The sequence below is a fragment of the Filicampus tigris genome, chromosome 2, assembly GCF_054856515.1.
Source record: "Filicampus tigris isolate MCC_2025a chromosome 2, RoL_Ftig_1.0, whole genome shotgun sequence".
Classification (NCBI taxonomy): domain Eukaryota; kingdom Metazoa; phylum Chordata; class Actinopteri; order Syngnathiformes; family Syngnathidae; genus Filicampus; species Filicampus tigris.
The window spans coordinates 7,847,746-7,863,755 of NC_141218.1; the positions used below are offsets into that span (position 1 = coordinate 7,847,746).

At 46.6% G+C, this 16,010-nt stretch overlaps 2 protein-coding genes across 6 annotated transcripts in view; one reads left to right on the forward strand and one right to left on the reverse strand.

The window, feature by feature from the left end:
* The window catches only part of rnf150b (ring finger protein 150b), a 6,586-nt gene extending 4,005 nt beyond the window's left edge, over window positions 1-2,581 (reverse strand). The window contains exons 1-3 of the mRNA XM_086014679.1: window positions 1,693-2,581; window positions 793-1,043; window positions 304-458 (exon numbers count right to left, since the gene is read on the reverse strand). Coding sequence (XP_085870805.1) covers window positions 304-458; window positions 793-1,043; window positions 1,693-2,149 — 863 coding nt within the window. The 5' untranslated portion in view covers window positions 2,150-2,581. The remainder of the gene's footprint in view (window positions 1-303; window positions 459-792; window positions 1,044-1,692) is intronic.
* sh3tc1 (SH3 domain and tetratricopeptide repeats 1) lies at window positions 1,743-15,703 on the forward strand. 5 transcript variants are annotated; one of them, XM_086014637.1, is made up of 20 exons: window positions 1,743-3,129; window positions 3,302-3,389; window positions 3,561-3,623; window positions 3,991-4,137; window positions 4,393-4,498; window positions 4,592-4,732; window positions 5,844-6,042; window positions 6,726-6,802; window positions 7,682-7,877; window positions 7,974-8,104; window positions 8,617-8,655; window positions 8,743-10,056; window positions 10,648-10,788; window positions 10,872-11,090; window positions 11,224-11,404; window positions 11,751-11,901; window positions 12,422-12,544; window positions 12,734-12,884; window positions 13,650-13,846; window positions 14,639-15,703. In XM_086014637.1, exons 3-20 carry the CDS (start codon window positions 3,606-3,608, stop codon window positions 14,870-14,872), a joined length of 3,765 nt encoding a protein of 1,254 aa, XP_085870763.1. In that variant the 5' UTR covers window positions 1,743-3,129; window positions 3,302-3,389; window positions 3,561-3,605; the 3' UTR covers window positions 14,873-15,703. The 5 variants fall into 5 exon arrangements, with proteins under 5 accessions (XP_085870763.1, XP_085870738.1, XP_085870746.1 ...); XM_086014612.1 differs by having other exon boundaries at window positions 4,007-4,137; XM_086014620.1 differs by having other exon boundaries at window positions 3,328-3,389; window positions 4,007-4,137.
* Window positions 15,704-16,010: the final 307 nt, after the last annotated feature.

Here is a 16,010-nt window from a genome sequence, read left to right on the forward strand (position 1 = left end):
GCTGAATTGGATTGCAGCATTAAATCATACAGAACAAACTGTTTACCGGTAACACTTTACATTCTAATTATCTCCGTTTTTTTCCAATTAAAGAATAATTACAGAGTGCTAATTTTCCTAAAACAAAAATTGGGATTTGTGGTAGGGGGTGCAGCTGCAATAGATAAATGGCATTTCCATTCATTCCATTGGGCAACAATGATTTGAGATACAAGTGTTTTGAGTTATCAAGGTGCTACCGTATTTAGTTTGGGAAGGAATTTACAATGGGGAAGTGGGAAATATCCGCCAGGGGTAAAATACCTGCAAGGCAGGATGCGGACCACGTCGTTGGCCTTGTAGCCTTCGATGCACACGGCGCAGTTGTCAAAGTCGCACTCCGTCTCCTGGTCGCCCTTCCTGATGGTGCGCACCTGCAGCTTGCTGATGGCCTTCTTGGCTGCGTCACCGAGGCGGCGCTGGAGAGGAAGGCGGCGGGTTGGGATTATTCCATGCTCCAGTTGAAAGCGGGTATGGGGATCGCTGACTGATGCAAATGTATTGTTTTGGCGTCACTTTGTGGCACATTTAGGTGATTACAGACCTTTTCAGAGTTGAAAGATCTATTTTATATCGTGGACCTAGAACGTTCCCTAAAAAGCCCACTAAAAATTCCTTAGTAAGGAGTTGGGAATGAGTGAATGATTCCAAATGCAGTTGCTACGTCCTATGAAATAATTACTGAGGGATTTTTCGAGGACTTAACATGACTATATCAACATCCCTGTAATGGGGATGAGGGAGCGATTCTACCTGATTGCGGTCTCGCGCGTTGGCATATCGGAACCTTTGGATGTAGTAGAAGACGAGCCAGGCCAGCGAGATGATCATCAGCACGATGAAGGAGATGGACACGAAGACCACCGAGGTCCTGCTCACGTACTTCTGCAAGTTCCTGGTCCCGATGGTGATGGTCATGGTGACGGTCACGTTATGCTCCAGCAGTGACACCACCTCGCGACCTTTGGGCTCCGGGATCATGATGGCCACTACGTCGCCTGTGCCTGAGGAGTAGAGAAGGACGGCTAAAAAGGTTAGAGGGGAAACCCTCGGTGGCAGCTGTGAAATGCAATGCTTGAGGACAAGTCCCGACACTTTTCGCGAGAAATGTTCTTGTTTCTTAGAAAGCTTTATCATCTGCAGATAGCTCAATTATCCGTGCCTGATTTTCTACATGCCACTCGTGGTCGCTTTCCAGGAACTGAACACCACACCGTCCTACATAAAACTACCCCCGAGAATTTTGGCATATCTGGCTTTGAGGTGAAATTTCAGGATGAACCAAAACTGCACTGTAACCTTGACAGATGAAACTGATTTGACCTTCTTTGAACTCTTGAACACACGTCCCAACTGTTCAGCGCTGTTCCCGAACCAGTCCCGAAAGGCTAAATTAACAAAAGCTGTTGGATGTCCACTTGTCTTCCTTTCTGTGACTCTTCCCGTCCCTCAGTTGCAACCCGCCAATGTCATGTTGCCTCCAGTTTGAGGGACTGTTGATCAATTGTTGGGTGTCATCTCGATCTGACAACGGTCAAATCAGGTTGCCCCTGGAGATGACCGCGAGCATTGTAGGTTCATCCCGAGATTCCACCCCAAATCACGGCGCTCATCACGAGATACGTAAGAGGGAGAAAGCAAATGAGGGCGCACCCGGATGAGGCATGGTGATGGTGTCGTTGGCGTTGGCCGAGCCCACGTTGAATATGACTACGGCCGAGGCGTTGCGTTCGGCGGCGTGCCGGATCTTGTCCTTGTACGTGCAGTTGCCGCGGGCAATCAGAGCCACCCAGGCCCCGGCGTGGGCCGGTGCCACGAACGGGGTGGCGGGGTCGCAGGCCTGGCGGTCGTGTTGGGAGGCGGGCAGGACTACCACCCCCTTGGCGTCCCTCTTGGGCGAGTGCTCCCCGTAGCGGCCGCACTCGGACTTGTCGGTGCGCAGCGCCTTGGTGGCGGGCTCCACATAGGTGATGTTGACGAAGGCCGTGTACCACTCCTCCCGCTCGGCCACGGTGAAGTCCAGGCACAGCAGGTGGACGAAGCAGAAGGACAGCAGCCACGTCGAGAGGGCCAGGCTGCAGCAGGCAGCCGCCACGGAGCACGGAACCATGACGGGACAGAACACGGGTCCTAGTCCGCCATGGGACCCGGTGCGGAAGCGGTGCTCTTCTGGAGGTCCGTCCGTTTGTCGCTCGCTCGGTCTTCCGTCTTTCTGCTCCCCGATCCCCCGCGGCAGGCTACGTTAACAGCAGTCGCCCGCTAGCCGCCTCCATCTGCAGTAGACAAAAACATCCGTGCGAGGTCGGCGAAACGCAAACAAAGCGGCGGCGGAGGCTGGTCGAGTTGCAATTCAAAAAGCAACACCAGCCGAGAATCGACGATCAGGCGGGGGGCGTTCGGGATTCCCGTTAAATTGTAGACGCCATTTAAGATGCATTGTTTTGACTGGGCCCCAACCTTCTGGTGTCAAGGTAGCGCCTCGCAATGATCGAGGAAGGGTACACCCGGTGGTGGATTGTCAAGACAAAAGCGAGGATGAGATCTGGCGGAAAGCTTCCAATCATCGACTGAGGCATTATAGCAGTGGAATTGATTAAGTGTTGTACCGAAACATTTCGTGTTCATTGGTTGTTTTACTTTGAGTTTGCGCGACCAAAAAAGAAACCTAAAACTTGGGTATTTTATTTTGAAGTATGAATCGTTTGAACATCCGCTTTGAGTCAGCCTTACTCGCGTCGATTTCCAGTCGTCGTGTGGTGCAGTGGCAGTAGCCTACGCCACCCAGCGGTTTGGCATGTGAAACGTTTGACCCAATATCAGCCTCTTGCCCACAGAAAGGAAAGTCTGGACCCTCTTTGACGCGACACGCAGCCACCCACACAGGCCACCCAATCCCCGTTTTGGGGGAAAGTGGTTTGTTTGTTCAGTGTGTGATGATTAACCAACAAACAGCAGGACTGAGGGAGCGTGCATTCAGGCACACATTTAAGAGTAGTCTTTGGGAAACTAAAGACCTGTACATCAGCATTTTGGCAACCAGGGAACCAAAGGAAAAGGAGTGTAGCGGATAATAAGAGTCGCACCATGAGGGTAAGCCTTCCTTTTAAATGTGGAACATTTAATTCCTGAACGTAAAATAATTAATTTAACAAGTTTATTTGACTTTTTATGTAACTGTCTATGATGACTTCATTATTTCACCTTTATTTTGGCGAGCCAGAGCAGCCGCTGCATGTGGGCCTGACACTTGTTTCCTCCTCAGATAAGTGCTGATGTGTGTCCTCACAGTGTGCTTGTGTGACCAGCAGAAGCGAGCACGATGGACAAAAGCAGACGACACAGCAGACTTGGTATGAAAAATGTTTCTTTTTTCAAATTTTTATCATAATGTTGTACCCAATCCTGTCAATCATACACAATATTCAACAATGCCCTTTAGTAGTGGTTGATTTTTAGGCGGACGGCATTGCGACAGTTTGAACAAATATAATTTAAATGTTTATTTTTCCTTTCCTCTCCAGGTGCTGCTTTCTTGAGAGATGCTGCCAGTCTGAAGGGAACATCCGATGAGAACCTTCCAACAGGTCACTTGTTTTTTGCATATACTGTATGCCATATTGCATGTGTTTGTCGAAAGCTCGTGAAAACAGAGCTGTGTAAAAGCCCAAATGACCCCACTAGTAAAGATGTCATGTGAGTCCATTTCAAGCAGTTTATACATTCACCCTCTGAAGTCACTGATTAATCTCAAAGTCTGTCTCAAACCGCTACCAGAACAGGCAACTCAACTTTTTTTTTTTTTTTTTTTTTTTTAAACACACAATTGACAATGAGACAAAATACTACTTGTTTTGTTTTTTGGTGTTAAGTTACTGGACTTCTCAAAATAAACGGCTGATGTCGATGTTTAGGCATCCAGGAAGATTTGGATGACGATCCCTGACTTTTTAGTGCACTTTGTGCTCAGCTCTGCCCGTGCGCCTGGATGTGGTCATGGGTCCTGAGCGTCTTCCTGCACATGAGGAGTTGCAGGAAATGCTGCGAGGGAAACTGCGCACTCAGCAGGCCGACAGCACTGAGCTCAGCGCTCTCATTGAGGTATGTCGCAAAAACACACTTGGAAGCTTCGCACTCAGCTTCTGGAGGTAGTTAGGGGGGGTGAAAAAAAAACCTGAATTGGAATTAGCTCTCTTTGTACCCAAGCAGAAGTACAGAGACTTGTGTTGAAACAAAAACATTTTAGTAAAAGTGGAAGTGCTTATTCAACTCCTTAAGTCAAAGAGTACAGACTGGCATGAACGCAATCAACCAATAAACGAATATGAATCTAAAAAGGAATATTGTGTCAAATAGGAGTTGTCTGCTCACCTGGTCGGCATTGACAGTGAACAGCAAGTGATTTTTGTCACGTTCAAAGCATTCGAGGAAGTGTGGAAGTTCACCACATATTACACGCACGGTAATTTGAGAATATTGTGTACATTTACATTGAGCATAAGTCTTTATCTTCAAATATGTTTTTCATGCAGCTCTCGTATGATATTTACAATAGGTCGGCTGGGTCATTGTATGGAGCATCTATTGTTTGACCAGAAGTTGTGGCTCCTTTCCTTGGAAAACCATCTTGGAATTGAAGTTTCCGCTCCGGAGGACACACTTCATGTCCTCTACATATGTGTCCTCATGCAAGAAGGTACATGTATACAAACAGGATGATAGTCATAAATTTATACAAGCAAATAATGTGTAGATCAGAGAATACTGACTTGTTTGTTGTTTACTGGTCAAATATAATTGCCTATGTAACTAAGGTGACTAATCGAGATTTATATTGTATCGTAAAGATTCATGGTAAATGTCACCACCCTTAAAAATTTAGAGGTATGGTGTGAAATTACATTTAAAAAAAAAACATGCAAATGAAAAGACTCAAGTCAAGGATTTCAAGTCTTGATTCTAGTCTCATTAACTCCTATACCCGAGTCAAGTCGGGTGACTCGGGTCAAGTCGGGTGGCTCGAGTCCGACTCGGGTCAAGTCGGGTGGCTCGAGTCCGACTCGGGTCAAGTCGGCTGCCTCGAGTCCGACTCGGGTCAAGTCGGCTGCCTCGAGTCCGACTCGGGTCAAGTCGGCTGCCTCGAGTCCGGCTCGGGTCAAGTCGGGTGGCTCGAGTCCGGCTCGGGTCAAGTCGGGTGGCTCGAGTCCGGCTCGGGTCAAGTCGGGTGGCTCGAGTCCGGCTCGGGTCAAGTCGGGTGGCTCGAGTCCGGCTCGGGTCAAGTCGGGTGGCTCGAGTCCGGCTCGGGTCAAGTCGGCTGGCTCGAGTCCGGCTCGGGTCAAGTCGGCTGGCTCGAGTCCGGCTCGGGTCAAGTCGGGTGGCTCGAGTCCGGCTCGGGTCAAGTCGGGTGGCTCGAGTCCGGCTCGGGTCAAGTCGGCTGGCTCGAGTCCGGCTCGGGTCAAGTCGGCTGGCTCGAGTCCGGCTCGGGTCAAGTCGGCTGGCTCGAGTCCGGCTCGGGTCAAGTCGGCTGGCTCGAGTCCGGCTCGGGTCAAGTCGGCTGGCTCGAGTCCGGCTCGGGTCAAGTCGGCTGGCTCGAGTCCGGCTCGGGTCAAGTCGGCTGGCTCGAGTCCGGCTCGGGTCAAGTCGGCTGGCTCGAGTCCGGCTCGGGTCAAGTCGGCTGGCTCGAGTCCGGCTCGGGTCAAGTCGGCTGGCTCGAGTCAAGTCGGGTGGCTCGAGTCTGCCTGTGGTGACATTTTATTGAAAAATGAGTGAAATGGTGTCCTCAAGAGTGTTGTGATCTGTGTTGCCAGCGTCACTGTTTGCTCGCTGTACCGCCAGCCAGATGTTTGACAGTTGCACCTCCGGAGCTGACTTGTACCTGGAGCAGGGCGACATCGCGCTCTTCGAGCCTCCCTTCCTTGACTCGGGCTGGACTGTCCTTTGCCTGGCCGACGGGGCCCGAGGCACCGCGCCCAAACCTGCACTGGAGCCCGTGATACCTTTTCATCAGTGAGTCAAAACATTAGGAACACCTAATACAGTGAAGCCCTGTTTATCGCGGGAGATACCGGGTTCCGCTGCTGATAGGTAAAAAAATACGGGAGTGAGACCTTATGAAAAAATCTTTTAAAATAGTTTATTTGTCCTTCCCAGTTGCAGTTTATGTATGAAGTATTAAATGTTGAACACCAAAATGTTCAAGGTCCATTAGATTATTGCAAACGTTGAATGCAAAATACCATAGATGATGCTAACGATATTGGCATATCGTTAGCATCAATGTGATTATTAATCTTCGAACAACTATGACTTTAACAGGCGCACAGCAGCATTACATATAGCAAAAGCGAATGAAACATTGTATATTTAAACGCTAGAATGTCCAACCAAACCACACAGTACAAGATTACTTTTGCTCTTGCTTTTATACTGTGTAAGCTGCATCTACACACAACTACACTGAAAGCGCACAACTCTAAAAAGTAAGACTTGACAGCATGTATACTTTAGAAAGCCGTGACGAAAAGATATAGCGAAATAGCAAGGGCACGCAAGATGAACTGCAGTATGTAGTGTGTATATATATATATATATATATTGTGCGTACAAGATATTTTGCAGGTGGAGCGAATGTATCACACTCTGCAATGATGACGTAATCGGCCGCTGTCTTTCTTGTGACGTGTCCGCAGGTGGTTTCTTAAGTCCTGTGCAGAGAGCATTTTGGTGGGTGATGGGAAACCTGTCCGCGACTTCCCTCTGCACTTTGGTGAGGTGGCAATCCACTGGATTATTGCAACGTTTCCCAACCTTTATCGAGCCAAGGCCCATTCAGTGGTGCCTTGAGATACGAGTGACTCCACTTAAAGAGTTTTTTTTTTTTTTTTTTTAGATATGAGCAGTTCAACCAATTTTCTTTTTTACTTATTTTGTTTCAGCAATCAACAATCAGCTGTTTGGCACGGCAACTCGTAAACAATTCATCAAAGGGAGTCTGAGCTGTTCATTGCCTGTCCCCGTTGAAGTTTACTCTAGAACTAAACTGAATTGTAGGCTATTTGAAGCGACCACGCTGTTTAGTCTTTAGTCCACTAATTTAATGCTCACGCTAGTTAGCTTCTATGCTGTGGTACTTTTAACACTTTAAGAAACTGTTAAAACACAAATGGTTCAGCAAAGACATGTACTCGTTCACTGACAATATAACGGTACTCACATTCATGTTCTTTATCCTCTTCGTAGAATGGCTAATATTAGTGCCGTACTAATGGGTTGAGTCGAGGTGTCAGTTTGTGCTGAAGTAACGATGAGCTCATAGTATCCTTGAAAACGTACTGTCTGTGTAAATTGTGGGCTGCTTTAGTTGAAAACCTTGCTGTTATTCCATTGGCATGCATGGCAACAAGTGGAAAGTGGTTAATTTGACCTTCTGCCATCTAGTGGAAAAGTGTTTAATTGTTCTTCTTATCATTATACGTCGCCATCATAAATAGTGTAAATAAATCGTGATTTTCGGACCAATTAAGTGATATTGCGTAATTTCCCATGGCACACTTGTTGGGAATCACTGTAATGTTGGGACCAAAATAGAACCAGTGGATATCCTGTTTGAATTGTTTTTCTAAGATCATCATCTTGCTATATTCAGCCACAGGCACATGCGTAGCCACCGTGCAATATGATGCAGAAGGTCCAGATGAGCTGAGCGTGTCCCCGGATGATCGCATCATCATCGCGGGCCGACTGGTGTCCTGCCACGGCTGGTTCTTGGGCATGAAGGAGGAAACGAGAGAAGCGGGTCTGGTGCGGACGAGCCAGGTGAAACCCTCGGGTGACACTTACGAGTGAGTGTGTCCGCCGCAACATGAAAACGGAAAACATGCAAAAAAACGGCTTTCAGAAGCAATGACGTGTCGTTTGTTGTCTTATCGCGTGACCAGCTCGGTAAACGCTCTTTTAGACGGAGAAGAAGTCGACTTTTTCACTCTGCGCGAAGACCAGGTCATTAAGGAAACGACCGCCTTGCTCAAGAGCACATCTCAAAGTGATATTGGCCGTAACTACGAACTAGGTAAAAATGTCAAACGTTATTTGTTTGTTGTGCTTACGAGGTTATTTTGGATGGAAATCCATTGTGAAAAGCCCTCCAAATAGTCTGAAAGGAATCTGTCAATGGTAGGGATGTAATGATTCACTCAAGCCCCGATTTGATTTTCAATTACCGATTTTCGATTCGATTTTAAAAAAAACTCGCTACCATGCTGCACGCTAGTGTTTTCCTCCACAAACACAATACACAATGTTTGGTTAAGCGCATAATTTGATCTACACAAAATTTGGTATGCATCTGGAATGGAAAAACATTTATAGACATCATTTTTAGACAAATCTAATCAAATGGATTAATCGATTTGATTATTCGATTAATTGTTTTGAATCGATTTTTACTCGATTTTCGATTAATCGTTACATCCCTAGCGGCGTCCTTGTGAAAGAGATCTGTTAAAATTGCTAACAGGAACTTCGGCTCCATAGTCCGAAAAATGCAAGATCCAAACATGTATTTTTATCGTTCAATCTCAGATGTGTTCAGTTACCAAGACTCCAAGACGAATCGGTCAAGTAAGTCCTTTTTGACTGGTTCTTGCACGGAGTCCCAATCATGAGGGAGATTCTGGTCTCAGCGTTTTGTTTTTCTTTTTGCAAAAGGTCCTTCGGCCCCAGTTGAGCCCAACTTCAAGGAAAACATGGTGCTGCTTCTCGACCGACAGAAGCATTTATCCCCTGAGTATGTTCGCACGAGAACTCAAGAGGATGCGATGGATCCAGTTGAAGGCCAACTGGTGAAAGGTCCTCGTTTCACCGTTCAGCCAGCTGAAGAAAGACAACACACCGAGAACATCACTTTGCTCCTGTCCTTCCTGGAAGGACGAGAATCCAAAGATGAGTTCAGAGCCCTTTACGTACTCACTCCTGAACTTGTGTCCTCCTCCATCTTCTGCGGCCACTCATGCGAGGACGAGTTGATTTCCTTTCTTTCCGTCGCCAGGGAAACCGCCAGGAAGAAGCGACTCTTGTGGTCCCAGACTCGTTTGTGCTTCCTGTTGGGCAAGTTCTGCGCCGCCAAGTCCAAATTCAGCCAGGCCCGCGTTTACTTTGAGGAGGCGCTCGGCGTTCCCCGTGAAACCTTTTCAGACGTCAGGCTGCTGGCGAGCATTTATTCCAACCTGGCTGCCATTTATCTTTTACAGAAGAACACGGAGAGCTTCTTTGGCACGTCCGAGCGACTGGCGGCCTTGTTAACGGGAACGCCGCACTGCCTGGAATGTGTGAAGGAAAGCTCGGTTCTAGAATACGCCCTCAAGAAGGCGGTTCTGTCTCAAAACGCAATGGCTGAAGCCCGAGCTTGCTATCTTCTTGCGATGCACCACCGGACTCATAAAGAGGGGGCGAAAGTTATCCCTTACCTAGAGAGGCTCCTCGTTCTTTGCGCCGGAGCTCAGGGGAAGTCGAGCGTCTCCCCCAGCGGAGGACATCTAACCCTGGGGAGGCTGCATCGGAAAATGGGGCTCCGCCATCTCAGTATTTGCTCAGCCGGAAGCGCCTTGCTGCATCCGTCTGCGACGCTGACCGATGGCCTCGGCAGTTTGCTCCTCGTCTCCGACAACACCATGATGGACAGGGACTCGTTCCCAGCCCACATGGCTCCATATTTGCACCGCTGTCTTTCTTTGACCGATGTTCGAGGAGCGCCATGCCAGGGACAACGTTTAGTTTTGAAGCACCGGCTGGCCCTTTGCCTCTCGCGGCTCTTTTACCAGCACGGGATGCTCGGCCACGCCATCCGACTCATGCGCGCTCTCATGGGCGCTGCCCCGCCCTCCCCCGTGACGGCAGAACAGAAGAGCGCCCTCATCTGGCTGGCGTGGCTCTATATCCACGACCTTCAACCGAGCGCGGGGCTGCAGGTCTTGGACTCGCTCTTGGCCGCCCTGCCGGAGCACTGCACCACGCCGTTGGAAGGTCTGTGGATTTTGATGTTTGGACCTCAATCTTGTTTCTACCTTTATATGGGGGACTCAAGTCACATGACTTGACTCCAGTTAGGCTAAAAGGGGGCAAGTCAACCCAAACATATTTTTTTCAAGAATATGTTCTATGCGGTCCCACTAGTTAAAACAAGGCATTCCGATTAATATTGCGTTTGTGGAATAAGAGTTAATCCACCTGTTTTTAGCCGTCTCGGGGGGCGGCCAATCACGGCTAACTTGTTTTCTGAAGCGGAGCCGTGATTGGTCGTTACCTGAGCCCTGAGCAGTTGCGATGTCATTTTCAGTCAATAGAAGTGACAAAATGGCCGCCCCGTGAGATGGATAAAACGGGTGGATCTTGCTGCTTAATTCATATTCCACAAATTTATCAGAATGCCGCGTTATGACTAGTGGGCCTGCTGGGAACATATTCTCGGAAAAAAATATACATTTGGGTTGAGTTCAACTTGAAGCCGGCAATTTTAGGAATTTGGACTTGCGTGACTAAAACTGATGAAAGCCCCAACTTGACGATGACTTGAGGTTGGACTTGATAAGTGTTGACTCTTTGATTGGCGTCAAGGGCTGGTACTCAACATGCGCGGCGTGGCTCTCCGGTGCACGGGTGACCTTCGCCGGGCGGTAGAAAGCTATCACGCCGCCGTGGACATCTGTCAGGAGTATGAAGACATGTCAAACTGGGCGGTAGCTCTTGCTAACCTTGGTATTCTTTGTACTTATTAGCATCCCGTGATGATATGAGTGGAATTTTACTAAAGGACTCGGTGCTTCCTTCTCCTCACAAAGGCCTGCTGTGTCTCAGGGCCGGAGCGAAAGAACTAGCACAGAAGCACCTGATGGAGTCCGTGCAGCTTTTTTCCGCACTGGATGGAGGGCACGAGGTGACCTTCATCGCCGTGCTGCTGCAGCTCGGACAGCACTGCATGAAGCAGCGGCGGATGCATCACGGGAAAGGCTGCTACGAGTGGGCTTTGCTGCTGGCGATCAAAGCCAACCTCTCCGACTGTAAATCGCCAAACGGCTTACGTTGCGATACCCCAAATCAGACATTCTTCTTATTTCCTACAAACAGTTTGGGATCGTGTCGTGAGAATGTGCGCAGACTACACCATATCACCTCACTGTGGATGTTTGCTAGGCCAGCTAACGGCCGTAAGACGCCTGTGCCACCTTTACGAATGGGAGAGTCCGGACCGGGCCCGGCGTATCATCTACAGCCAGTACCAGGTCCGGCTGCTTCGAGGGACACCCGACCGAGAACGGGAGGGCGACGCGCTGGAAGCCATCAGCCAGCTTTTCCTCTCGCTGGCCACACACAGGTGTCCCATCACATAATGAATGCGGTCATACTTGTAGCATGCGGTTGCTAACTAGTGCGCGGTTTTGCTCTACGGGTAACTTTGACGAGTGTTCCATTGTAGAGGGAAAAAAAGTAGTTAGACAATTGTTCTTCTAGTTTGTTGATTTTTTTTTTTTTTCCCCACTAGTGTATGACATATCCACTCACTAGTAGAACAACTATGTTACTGATGAGGCAAAACTGCGCACTACGTCATCAGTGCGCTGCCAGTACTACTAAAGTGCAAAATGCTAACTTGTGGATTTCTTCCGATCGTTGTTTCGATTGTGACCTGAAACGCGCGCTTGCTTCTTCACCGCCTCAAGGGCCTATCGTGCAGCTCTCGACCACACCAAAAGCAGTCTGGCGATTTTCATCGACCTGGGCCGCAGGGAGAAGGAAGCGTACGGGTGGCTGCAAGCCGGCAAAATCTACCACCTCCTCGGCCAGGTGGAACTGGTGGAACTTTATGTACAGGTGTGTGGATGGTTGATTGATTTTTTTTTTTTTTTTTTTTTTTTTTGTCCGGTCGGATTTCAGCCTTTCTGTGTTGCTATGTCAATCTAATCTGCCAAGTCATCACAATGTGGAGAGAAGGCCGTTGTAACTCCAGCTACGTTAGCAATGGGGCGGTTTGCGAAACTCGCACTTAGTGGATGAGGATACACTTGTCGAAGTGCTTTTGGGTATCTTTAACAAGTGTGAACCCAATCCGATTTCAAACATCAGCATTTTTCTGTCCTCCGATTGGTTGGTCAGAGCAAAACCATAACAGCCAAGTTTGACTAGCACATCTGACGTGATCCGCACACTCTTCATAATCAGCATGCCTGGTAAAATATGATGTATTTCATTTCAATGTTTTTGTCGCGTTAGGATTTAAATATTGATTCTAAATAGCTGCACATTCTGTACATGGCACAGTTGAGTTCTGTTTTTGTTTTCCAGTTCACTTCTCCTTCTGATTTTTCTTTTTCTTGTCTCATGTGGTTGTCAGGTAGCTCAGGATGTCGCTCTGAGGATAGGAGACACTAAATTCATCTTGAAGCTGCTGGAAGCTGCTGGTGATATTTTCTTCAACAGCAGCAAGGACCGAGACAAGGCTATCATCTACTACAGGGTACGTGCCCCCCAAAACTGTTTTTGGACATTCTCTCTCTCCTCCTGGCTCACACGTATTGCTCCATGGGCCTAACATTGGTCCGTGTGGAAAAGTCATCAGAAAAGCCAGTTTTTTTTTTTTTTTGTACATGTACAGTAATGCTTTCATTGCTTCGGCCTGAGGTGTGTTGTGCGCTTGCTGCCGCAGGATCGCGCTCTTCCCATCGCAGCCAGGAGTGGCGCTGTGTCCAGCAGGCTGAGGCTGTGCAACAAGCTGACAGAAGTCATGCTCGATCTCCAACTGTATGGGGAAGCTGTGGAGTTTGCTCACGCCGCTCTGGACATCAGCATCACGCTGGGTAGGAAGTGGCAAGTCCTTACTCTTCTGCTGGATTGACCTCTTACTTTGTGACTACAGAGTTGGCCTGTAGCAAAATTGGACCCTTGGCGCCCTCTGCTTGTCATTTTGATTATTGATCATTTATATACCTACTAGAAATTCATTTCAGCTCTGGCAGTGTTTACATGAACGTGGGAGCATGTTCGTCAACGGGTGGATTGGGGTCAAGTGACACAATTTACTAAATTAGTTTTTACACCAAGATACATCAATTACCTAGCTCCCCAAGTACCACCATTAGGACCAACAGTAAAATACAGAAGTATGGTAGGTTGTTTTAAAAAAAAAAAATCTGCCAGTCAGTTTTATTCCTGAAAAGTATATCGAATATTATTAGAAGCCACTGTAACGTTGTGCACTATTTGAACATTATCTTTGCATTTAAATATAGGAAAATGTACTTTGAAACATAAAAGAAATAAAAATGGTACCTAGACAGTTTCAAGATTGAATGCAAATGTATTGTACTTAAAAGTTAAGTGCAACCTAAGTGTACATGACAAATAGACTACTCTAGTGGATTAATAAAAACCTTTGTGTCTCTGTAACATTATTTGAACTTTTGATTCCGTAATTCGTTCACGTACCACCAGAGGCAGCCTGCATAGCACGAGTGGTAGTCGAGTGCGGGGCACTTTGCATTTGCACAAGGCATAGCGATCGGGCCTGATTTGTTGTTGGATTCGTTTACTGACTGTACGCCAACTGGCGCCTTTCCCTGCAGGAGAGCACCTGAACGAGCGAGTGGCCTACCATCGTCTGGCCTCCTTGTATCATCATTTAGGTCAGTGTGAGCTGGCTGAACACTACTACCTGAAGACCTTGAGCCTCTGCCCGGCCCCTCTGCAGTTCGACGAGGAAGCTCTCTACTACGCCAGGGTCTATCGGACCTTGGGGGACATCCTTTTCTACAATCTGAAGGTACAGGATTTTTGGACACAAAGACGAGGGTTCATTTGTGTCATTGAATAATTGCTTAATTTATTATAAAGGATCTAAATAAAAATACAGTATATTTGTAATTTTGGGGGGGGGGGTATTGTTTAATGCAATAATTATTCATTGTAAATAATAAAATGCAAAATCGTCTAATGAAACCTTTTGCATACATGAATGAAAAATATCTTGCAAAATAATTTCACAAAATTAAAAAAAAAAAAAAATATATATATATATATATATATATATATATATATATATATATATATATATATATATAAAAATATAACTTATTCCATCTTAAATTAGTTGACTATAATGAAAAGGCAAAATAATGTAAATGTTTATACATTAGTCCAGGGGCGGAGCCAGAACGTGGCTGATGGGTGGGCCTGGAAAAATCAGGGTGGGCCTGAATATTTCTCACTGAGCACAATCCTACTGTCCCAACACATCATATATTCAAATAAAATGACAAACTGAATAATATGAAGTTCTGATCTTCTTTAGACAACCTCAATTATGCCGTTCTAAATATTCAATAAAAATAATAATAAAAAAAAAAAATACAACGAAACACAAATTAAAAAATAATTTAATAATTTACCAAAAAATTGTAAAGCATATCTTTTTTCATGAATCTCACTGGGTGGGCAGTGTGTCAACCTGTGCACACCCAGGCCCACCCATAGCTCCGCCCCTGCATTAGTCATTTATTATTGAAATAAACAATTTTAAGTCCATGTGAACTCTGTTCACCTTTGTTCTCTCCAGGACCCTTTTGATGCGGCAGGCTACTACCATTTAGCTCTGGCCGCAGCCATGGATGTGGGAAACAAGAAGTGGCAGCTGGTGCTCTGCACCCGCCTCGCCACCCTCTACCACAACTTCCTCATGGACCGCCAGCTCTCGCTCTTTTTTTACAAGCGATCCCGAGGCCTAGCCGCAGAGCTCAACGTGAGGCGGATGAACACGGCAGCGGACCGTGCCCATGTGGCAGTTTACTAGGTGGCGCCAGGGCACAGTAAGAAATGTCTTTGAGCATCACTGCACTCCTGGATGACGTTTCTGCACACTAATAGAATACCTTCATGTTACTAGCAAAACGAAACTGTGCACTTGTTGACAACTGTGTGCTGTTCGTACTGCTAGTGAACTTACACATTTCCACTTGTTAACATCTCCCACTTCACTAGTAGCACCAAATGTCACCGGTAATTGTGTAATCATGTAATTGTTCAACTAAAGGGATTTTAAATAGAAAAGATTTTATTTATGATTGTATTGTTTCAATTACTGTATTTTGTTTTATGTGCAGCACTCTGTTGGCGCTGTGGTTGTTGCGAACGTGCTACTGTATATAAATAAAGTTGTTTAGAGTTGAGACTAGTATGCCCTAATCGCTCTAATCGTGTGCAGAAATGTCAGACGATAGTGGAAAAAACAGTACAGTGCTAGTAAATAGGGATGTCCCGATCGCATTTTTTTGCACCCGAGTTCGAGTCACCTGATTTTGAAGATCTGCCACGACAGAGTCCCGATCCAGTACTTCGGCAATGTATTGAAGTAGAAAAAAAGAGCGCATCCAGATTATCTTGATTTTACTACTACATTGACAATTTGGTGCATCTGTAGTACATGGGAAAAAAATGATGTAAAATGAAATTGGGCACCACTGTCGCGTAATGTCAGTGCTGAGCCACTGAGGGTCAGTGTAATCTTGTTCCATGGGAGGAATTTGGGCCTGCCAAGCTGCATTATACAGCCCAAATGTTCAATGCACGAAATAAGATAAAAGTGACTAGTGAGATGAATAAAGTCATATTTTGGAAAAATCAATCGCGTCATTTGCAAATGTGAAAGATGCTCATGGTGAATGTGAGCTGCGAGCTGCCAAGGACAATAAAGACGTTTAAACACTTTGATCATTAAGGAAAAACAGTACATTTAGTTTGAATAGGCACTAAAAATATCAGTGTGACTGACCTACGGGATTGTGAGGCTGACATATTTAGAGCATTTACTTATTTTAATAGCGCACTGCAGTATATTTAGCTGCCGCGTGCTCCATGTGTCCTTTTGTGAGTTGTTGTTGTCCAAGGAGGGACATCATTCCATGCCATACGTTGGCCTTGCTGAAGGTTTT